We start from the raw sequence: 9,442 nt of genomic DNA on the forward strand, positions 1-9,442 counted from the left end.
TGGAACACCACCTTTCATGTCCACGTTTGACTGTGAGTCACCAGATGTTTCACAGCCAAACCTCTCATCGCCAGACAAGTCATGTGACTGGAGGGGCAAGGCTTGGATGCTGCTCTGTGATTCACAGTCAGCTTCCATTTTGGGGTAGATCTGGGTTCCATCTTTGTACCAACAGGCTTTGGCAATGGGATCTGAAATCTCAAATTGCTGAACAATTTGGCAGTGCTCTTCAGCAGACTTGGTCTTCTCAACATCAGGACCAAGCAGATATGTTGGAGATGGCACTACAGACAATCATTGGGGGATAATTTCAGTAACATTATCCTAGATATTAGAAAAATGACTTAAGAGAGATACTGTCACAGATATCAGCTCTGTATTGTAACAACAAGAAGAGGACAGACTAAAGGAGTTAGTCATAACTAACACAGAAAACACACGTACAAAAAAAATCACCTTGATTTTTTACTATCAATTGGGCAACATCATCTGCTGTTGCACAATAGTATGCTCCAGAGTTTGAAGGATGAGTTGGTTCAATAACAAGGGTCTTCTTGATGCCTCCCATTTCATAATCAGGCTCTCTATTAGAATCATGTTCTTTATCCCTCTGCCATGACATATGGACAGCAGGGTCTGAGGTTTCACATGTTGGGTCAGTGGAGCAGGCTGCCTCAAGTGACTGCGTCTCCACAACGTCTGGTGAGGGCGACACCGGCAACATTGGAGCTAAAGATGATGATTCATATTATAAATGTGGACTTAACAATACATATTAAGACTCTAATTAAGAAAGGGGTTATAGGTTCAGCTTCCCCAAGCATGGGAACTAATCCGTTATATCAGACCAAAAAAACGCACATTTTCAAGGATTACATAGATATTATCATTTTGTCAGTAGAGATTAATTTTACCAAACAGAAACCATTACAACTTCACACAAAACACTACTTAAACACAGACAGACAGGTATGCATATTGTAAATGTTAGGTGCATTTAGTCTCCATGAAGCTCTACTATTTGCTTTAAGATTCAAAATTTTTATAAAATATCACCTTTAATATCCACAGTGAAGTGGATAGTGTCATCAGAGGTTTCACAGCTGTATAGCCCTGAGTGCAAGAGCTCAGCAGATGGGATAATGAGTCTCCTCAACGTGCCATTACTCTGTATATCCCAACCACTCTGCGGGAAGAGCCTTACACCATCTTTATACCAGCAGACAGGCACAGTGGAGTCTGCAACCTCACATTCCAGCTCCAAAGCTTTGCCTGCTTCAAGTGACTTGGTTCTCTCAACGTCAAAGATAGTAGAGTACGTCACTGGTATAGCTAGCATTGGGAATTCAGGACAGCTAAATAAAATCAAGACTGTGGAAATGGATACCTTACAAAAATGTAACTGCTGAGCAGAAGATGAAAGGGCTTTGGAGACTTTCAATTCAGGGAGAGCCACAGCAGTCACAAAACAAATGATCATAAATAGGAATCACCTGGTGTGTTAACAGTTCTTTAAGCTTATGTGCATGAAACAGTCCTTCAAACAACTTAGAGTAGAAGCGGGGATTATTAGTGGCATCTAGAAAGAGGAGGTGGGGTTACGATATAAACGCACAAGATAAAAATTGTAAAATCACCTTTGATCTCCACTTGAAACTCCATGGTATCATCCTGTGTGGTGCATCTGTACACACCAGAGTGGCACAGCTCTGCAGACTGAACAACTAATGTCCTTGTGTTGCCATCTGAGTGGATTTCTATTGCAGAGTTTGAAATGAGCTGCATTTCATCCTTGTACCAGCAAACGTGGGCCTCAGGATCCGATACCACACACTGGAGTACAATAGGACAGCCTGCTTCGATCGACTTGGTCCTCATTTCCTCAGGAATTGCTGAGAACTTCACAGGTGGAGCTATAGATATGTTTAGATCTTATGTCAACCTCATGCCAGCTGTTTAGATTATTCATAAACTATTTACTGACAACTAAACTACTGAACATGCTGAAATGCAATGTAAAAAGGTGACAGCTTAGCTGCACTTTGAATAATTGTTTAGAAGAAAGGCAATAGACAGAATTCAAGGGTGTCATAAGAGTTATTTGCTTTGCTAAGGAGGTTAATATTTCACATTGCTTAAGGTAAAGCAAATCACCTTTGATGTCCACACTGAACGTGATGGTGTCACCCTTTGTCTTGCAGCAGTATAACCCAGAGTGGAAATATTCTGCTGAATGCACAATCAGTTTTCTTGCCAAGCCGTCAGTTAGAATTTCTACTCCATTTTGAGGATGGAGCTTGGACCCATCTTTGTACCAGTGCACCTGGGCAGAGGGATCTGAGAGCTCACATTGTAAAACAATGGGGCAGCCTATTGGGATAGTTTTGTTCCTCTCCACGTCTGGCATTGCTGAAAACCTCACAGGCGGGGCTATGGATATTTTAATGGATAGTTAAATTGTAAAAATTATATGTTTTGATAAGTCAGACTTTAAAAGAGGACTAAATGCATTTTTTAAATTAAAAAAAAAAAAAAAAAAAAAAAAAGACAAAAGTGGTCAATGTGATAATAAAGATGGTTAGTCTCTGTAAAAGACACAAGTAAGAACCTCACTCCACTCACCCTCTACTTCCACATTGAACCTGATGACATCATCAATGGCATCACAGCAATACACCCCCGAATGTGAGAACTCTGCTGACTGGATGACAATTCTTCTCATGGTGCCCTCTGATTGGATATGAAGACCCTCCATTGTTTGTAATTCCACCCCATTCTTGTACCAGTGCACTGGAGCTGCAGGGTCTGACAGCTCACAGTAGAGCACAATGGGATTCCCAATTTCTACAAATTTGTTTCGATCCATTTCTGACAGTGATGAAAACTTGACAAGAGGAGCTGCAAACATTCATAAAACAATGAGAATTTTCACTGGGTCTCGTGACAAAGGATAATGAACTTTTTGTGCACATTTGCATTACCAGATTCCAGTCAATACCAAAGAAATAAACAAAAACACAAAAAGACCAACCAAGACGAGTACTCAAGAAAATTGACGACACACACACATACCTTGAATGTACAGTGCTGCAGAATCCCGGATACCATAGGCAATAAATGTAATCTCAGCGCCGTTATCTGTATCGCGTACTCCTCGGATGCGAAGAGATTGGTGTGTTCGTGACCGACGCATGGAATAACGTTCATCCTCCTGGAGCTGTGTACCATTTAAGAACCATGTACCAATAACTGATGCAGAGAGCTCAATGGAGAAGATGGCATCTTGTCCCTCAGGCACCAAGGCATCCTGTAAGGGAGCTTGTATTCTGGCCACAGGAACTAAAAAAGGGAATCCATTTGTACATGATTTAGCAAGCAATGTCTTCAACCAAGTTGAGTTTTGATTAATAGAGAAATAAGTACAATTGTTTTAGTATAACAGAACTTACCCAAGTGAACAGCTCTGGGGAACTCAACATTGTTGCTCTTTCCATATTTGTTTACACTGCAAATGCGAAATCGATAATCTGCCTCACATGGTACACTGTCACCAAGGATCTCCACAGAGGTTGCAGAGTCAGTCGTGAGGCACTGTAACCATTCCTGTGAGCCAGTGCCCACCTCCTGACGCTCAAGCACGTATCCAGACGGAGGGTTCTTTCGTGAGTCCTGAGCAGGAACCCATGACAGAAGAGCAGCATTTGCACGCTCTGTGTTGATCTGCACACCCACTGGACAACTGGGAGGACAATGTCTAGCCGCTGAAACAAGAAAGTCCATCATTCAACAACATCCCTTTTTAAATGGAATAACTGATACATGTTGAGCAATTCCTGAAACATTCCATTTTGAATGCTGTAATTTAGACAAGGAACCCTACCTTTCACTCTTAACTGAGAGGAAGTCTTCGATCTGCCTACAAGGAAAGTCACAAGGCCAGAGTCTTGGGGCATTGTATTGACGAAAACCAGAATGTGAGTTCGACCAAAGGATTTAAGAATGGTCTGATGGGTTTCACGCAGCTCTATGCCGTCTTTGTACCAGTGTATGTCCATCTCTTCTTTTTCCACTTCAACACAAAAGGCAGCATTTTCGCCTTCCAGGACATCCACTTTTCTTGGAAGCTTCCGCAAAATTGTACCTGCAATGAGACACTTGAGTGAGTGATTCCTTAGCACAGTAACAGGACAAGGAATCTGATTATCTTGTGAAAAACAAGCCCTACAAGTTCAACGTCAAAATACATTGATTAACATTGTTCGAAGGAACTATGTTAAATATTGGTAGGGAATGGGAAGTGACCAACATTTTGTTGATCCATCCAGCTTTCAGACTATTTCTTCCTTTGTCCCTGGTGGACAAGATTCCTTCATTGACTATACACATATGTTGTTATGGGCATTTGCTAAATGACTGCTGTCATTTTTAGGACAACAGTGAAGGACAACAACTTTTTGTTTCCTGTTTTATGCCAGCTGTTATTAAATTTACACTGGTAAAAAAGCATTGATGAAAAGTAACATCATACAAAGAGAGCTTTCTAAAGTCAAATTGACCTGACAAAAATTGAGACATCAGAATTTATGTTCAGTCATTACAGTTTTCATCTACAAGGATTTACCTTTTCTTGCTTGCTACAGAGGAGGCGAGAACAATAGTGATATTGTTTGATAAGCACTAAGATTTTGGTCTTAAAACAGACAAACTTAGTGTTAGGATTGTCACAGTTTATATAAATAAATATACATACATCAATTCCATTTGACCAAAAACTGTACTCACGATACCACATAGTCTGTAAATGAGACCATGCTGTTGTTTTATCATGTGAAACAGTTTGCATTGTCCTTGTTAAATAAAGCTATTGTTATTTGATCCTGATTTACCTTTTACGGCTACCTCTGCAATGCTTCTACCACCGTCGGGCATCTCACAGAGGTAAATCCCATCATCGTCAACTCCGATGTCACGGATAGTTAGTCGCCTTTTTGTTCCCCACTCCTCCATTCCATATTTGGCCCCTGGCTGCAGCCGTCTATCCTCCAGATACCATGTGATGGGAACAGAGTCCTCTGGAACTTCACACTCAAGAACAGCCAAATCTCGTTCCCATACTTCCAGATCAATGAGAGGCTGCTTGAACCGCACAGGCGGCTCTGGGTAAAGGAGGAACAACACCAGTGTGATTAAGCCAATGTAACGTCTTCTAATATACTGAAAAGACAGGCTTGAGACATTCATATATACTTCTGTCTATCTAATGATATCAGTATCACTTCATTAGTATACATTCTACAGGCAAGTGAGCCCACCAAAAACTCATAGTACACCATCTACGTCGTTCTAGTGAACACTGTAAATTGAAATATATTTAGCAGCAAATTCCAGTGAAGCAAACAAGATGAGCAAAATCATGAGACAAGTGGCTTATTTAGTTGAGGAATGGAAAGGTCATTAACACATCAGGGTGTTAGATAGGAAATAAACTGTTTGTAACTGACACCATCAGACAGTACCAGACAGTTGTAAACAAAAGAATGTGGACTATATTTAGTATTCTGTGCACATAGCTTGTTATTTCCTTATCTTATTGTTTCAACAAATCCAATTAAACACTCAGACAACTGCTTAAATACATTCACTCTCTTCCATTTAAATGACCTTTAAATCCACCATCTAGCCACCACCTACCATTCATCCTGTTACTTTCTCTATCTCTGACTGATACAGTACAATACTTTATGTTGGTGCCATGAGTTTGGACTTCTCTGGGCCATGTGAGAAATATGATCGCCTTCCCAAAAATTTCGATCACATGGACACCTCTCTAGACCTTTCACAAGCTAAGTGACTTTGCAGACATCTCCCTGCTGTTAAAGTCCACCTCGAGCTCAGATCAAATTTCAGATCATTAATACATTTCATTAATCCTCCAGTGGACCCGGGATTGGATTGCATTTAATCGAGCTGATGTCAAATACTTTGATTACTAATTATATTTACAGCTCACAGGCCTGCTGACCTCTCCTTTTATGAATTTCACTGACTGATGATACAAGGCTATATATGTGACATTTACTTGCCTTAACTAGTCCTTTAAAGCAAAGCCTTTTACTGAAGAGATTAAAACAGAACAAAATATAATATTAATAATGTAAAGGTTTGTACCTTTTTCTAGTTACAGCTTCATAATAATGCTTGTAAGCTTTCTCTATAATGATGCACACTAATTAAGCAATCTTTTACCCAGTTTTATTTTAGGAAAGCATCAGTATACTGTGATAAAACTTTTAATTTTAATTTTGCGTTGGCTCTCTGGACTTATCCCAATAAATGATCTCAGAGAACCTTTTTGGAGACATCTCACTGACATCATCGTAATATCAAATAGATAGAAATCTGATCCAAGAACAGACCAGACCCTCACTTACTCATTTACTCATTGAAAATACATCCCAGGCTAGAACTGTGTCTGTATTTGCTCTTAAAGCCATAACAAAATTCCTTTAAATTTAACAAAATGAAAACTCTTGACTTACCCTTTACGGAGAGGTGTACGGCACTGAGGGTTTGCCCTGCAGTATTTGATGCAGCACAAACATAAACTCCGTTATCCTTCTGCTTACAGTACAGAACTTTAAGTGTGAAGTATCCTTCTCTGTCCTCATATAACAAATAACGCCTTCCAGACAGTATCAGCCTGCCGTCTTTCCTCCAAATTATTTCTGGTTTGGGTTTACCAGTCACAAAGCAGCGGAATTTGGCATGTTTGCCCTCTGTCACTGCAAACATTTTTACTTTAGTTGACTTAGTCATTGTGTCATCTTTGAGTCGATTTGACACTTGCCTACCACTCTTCTGTTTTCCCTGGTAGGCTTTCCAGTGTCCATTTGTGTAGCCATTGCGATTTCCATCTTCCTCATGTCCTGGCCCTGCATCAACAAGCAAAACAGCCCCTGCCAATGCTTCCCCAAATTCATTCCTGGCTTTGCATGTATACACACCACCATCTGGTGCGCGAGTTTTAAAGATCTTGAGCTGGAACCATCCACCGTCCTGGTAGCTCACACTGAAATGTGTGCTTTCAAATATTTCATTGAGTTTCCTGCCATCCTTTTCCCACACAACTTCTGGTCGTGGGTTACCCCAGAGCTTACAAGAGAAGACAGCATCTTCTCCACGACCCGCACGCGTAGAGAGGGGCTTGATGAGGAATCGTGGCTTATTTTCCTCTCTTAGCTCCATCTCTTGTGCCTCACCTTCCACCTTTAGTGTGGCCGCTGCATATGTTTCCCCAATGCTGTTCTTTGCTTTGCATATATACTGGCCACTGTCTTCTGTGGTCACAGCTGAAATGATGAGGTTGTAAACATTTCCGTCCTCAAAGACCCTATATCGTCCTTGTGGGTCAATCTTTTCATTGTTTCGCTCCCAGATAACTGCAGGCCTTGGATCACCACCAATTTGACACTTCAGGACTGCATCAGTTCCACTTTTCACCACCACAGGTCTTGGATAGGCCAAGAAACGCGGTGCACCACCAAACACATCCATTTCTGCGTCTTTGTTACCTTCACTTCACCTTAAGCAGTCCAGGAGAGCAAGACGTGGCAGTTATTTACTGGGCTAAGATGGTCCAACTTCTGCACTGCAAATTTCTAAAAAGAGAAATAACAGAGAGATTACTTGTGCATATGAGATAATACATATATAGTGGAAGTAATTTATTCTAACATTTGAGACAGATCATTAAATCTTAATTGAATAACTATATTAGATTATATTTTTCGCCTCTGTAATAAGGAAGTGAACCCATATATTTTGGAAGGGGAAAAAAAGCAACTTCTCATTCAAACACTCAGTCTCCACGCCTTTTACATGCACATGTTTCAGCACAAATGGATTGTACGATTAATTGAATTAGATCTGTCTGCATGAGAGAAAAACACAGACTAGCAATGAGAGGGGGACAGCCTAGTCCTGTTGCAACAGCGGCCACAACACATAGCCAGTACAGCTGGTGCTGTATTTCAGTGGGAAAGTGCTTAATATAGCAAGTCCTAAATAAAGACCTGCGAGGGAGTGTGTGTGTGTCAGGTATCACAAAGACAGCTCTGAAACCCGCGTGCTCACACAAACACCAGCCGAAATCATAGTCTGCCCACCCAAGAGACCTTGCAGTCAAAATATGCAGAGCCCCTATCACACCCTTTGTTGGCAGCTCTGATAGAGAATGCTTTCTTTTAAATGTCACCATTAAAATTATTTTTCTTTCATATTAATAGACGAATCACAGTCACACTATCCTAGAGACTTTTGTTTATACTAGAGTTTGTTATTCCCTCTCTCCCATTGAAAAGTATGCTCTCCTTTTGACCATTTGTATAATTTTTATCCTTTCCCTGTCCCTAAAACTTTTCCTTGATGAGCTTCTGAACTTGACATGATTAAGTTGATAAATATATTCTTAGTCCTCCTGAATATAGGAGACAAAGTTTCATATCTCAAAGAAGATAATATCACACAGGATTTCTTTTGAAGGATAGTTTTTACTGAAACATTTAATAACAATAAATCAGTGCTAATAATCATAATAAAATATTGTCATTCAAACACAAAAAAAAAAGTGCTGTGTTCTTTCACAGCTTCAAAGCATTGTTAATCCTAATATGAGACACATGACAACTAAATAAGAAATAAACCCTCTATTTGATTATATTATTTCCTGCTATCACTAAATATTGTAGGTAAAAAGGAATTTGGTCTAAATATTGATGTTAAAGTTTAAAATAGCAGCATTAATTAACAATTGCTTACTTAAGTTAAAATTTAACTGAATATTGATGGGAAATTATTTAATATAATCTCTGAATATATTATATTCTAAGTGGGTGTTTGAATGTTAACTTGCTTTCTTGCATTGCGAGATGTTTTATTAACAAAGTTTGGACATTGCGTCGAAAGAGTCTTCAGTATTCCCTCCGGAGGTTTAAAGAGAGGAGATTAACCCCTGTGTTTACTTGTCTGATTTAATTGGAATGACCTCTGCCCCTTGTGAAGCTGTGCCGTGTACCCCTCATATGACCTACCTCGCTTCAGTCGCCAGGAACGACCGTCAACATACATTCCGCACTTGCAATCTCTCTTTGAGTTGAGAAGCAATGCCACCCGTCTCCTGAAGGCTGAGTAATGTCCCAAGTTGACTTCAGATTCAGACACATGCTCTCTTCAAAGATCCCAAGTTCCACTCCAGTACATGTCTGTAACTGTCTGTGCGGTAGGAAGGAGAGAAAACAGAACTTCAGTATCCATACCAGCTTCCCATTTAACAACTTCAGAGTGGTCCCCCAATCTTTGTGTCGTTCAGGCCGTGGACACCCCAAGTGTCATTGTTCGTGGAATACCATTAAATGCTTTTGCAGCTGTTGCTGTCCCCTAAAAA

General features: G+C 40.2%; 1 protein-coding gene across 8 annotated transcripts in view; it reads right to left on the minus strand.

Moving 5' to 3' along the window:
* Positions 1-9,442, minus strand: part of LOC130177308 (obscurin-like protein 1) — a 38,288-nt gene extending 28,846 nt beyond the window's left edge. For 2 of the 8 annotated variants that reach the window (XM_056388912.1, XM_056388910.1), the window contains exons 1-11: positions 9,090-9,441; positions 6,540-7,658; positions 4,887-5,156; positions 3,881-4,141; positions 3,450-3,761; positions 3,073-3,339; positions 2,623-2,898; positions 2,155-2,430; positions 1,638-1,913; positions 457-729; positions 12-284 (exon numbers count right to left, since the gene is read on the minus strand). In XM_056388912.1, coding sequence (XP_056244887.1) covers positions 12-284; positions 457-729; positions 1,638-1,913; positions 2,155-2,430; positions 2,623-2,898; positions 3,073-3,339; positions 3,450-3,761; positions 3,881-4,141; positions 4,887-5,156; positions 6,540-7,554 — 3,499 coding nt within the window. In that variant the 5' untranslated portion in view covers positions 7,555-7,658; positions 9,090-9,441. Of the gene's footprint in view, positions 1-11; positions 285-456; positions 730-1,637; positions 1,914-2,154; positions 2,431-2,622; positions 2,899-3,072; positions 3,340-3,449; positions 3,762-3,880; positions 4,142-4,886; positions 5,157-6,539; positions 7,914-9,089 lie in introns of those variants that run through there. The other 6 variants (XM_056388917.1, XM_056388914.1, XM_056388913.1 and 3 more) reach the window with 6 other exon arrangements.

The sequence above is a fragment of the Seriola aureovittata genome, chromosome 11 (genome assembly GCF_021018895.1).
Source record: "Seriola aureovittata isolate HTS-2021-v1 ecotype China chromosome 11, ASM2101889v1, whole genome shotgun sequence".
Lineage (NCBI taxonomy): Eukaryota > Metazoa > Chordata > Actinopteri > Carangiformes > Carangidae > Seriola > Seriola aureovittata.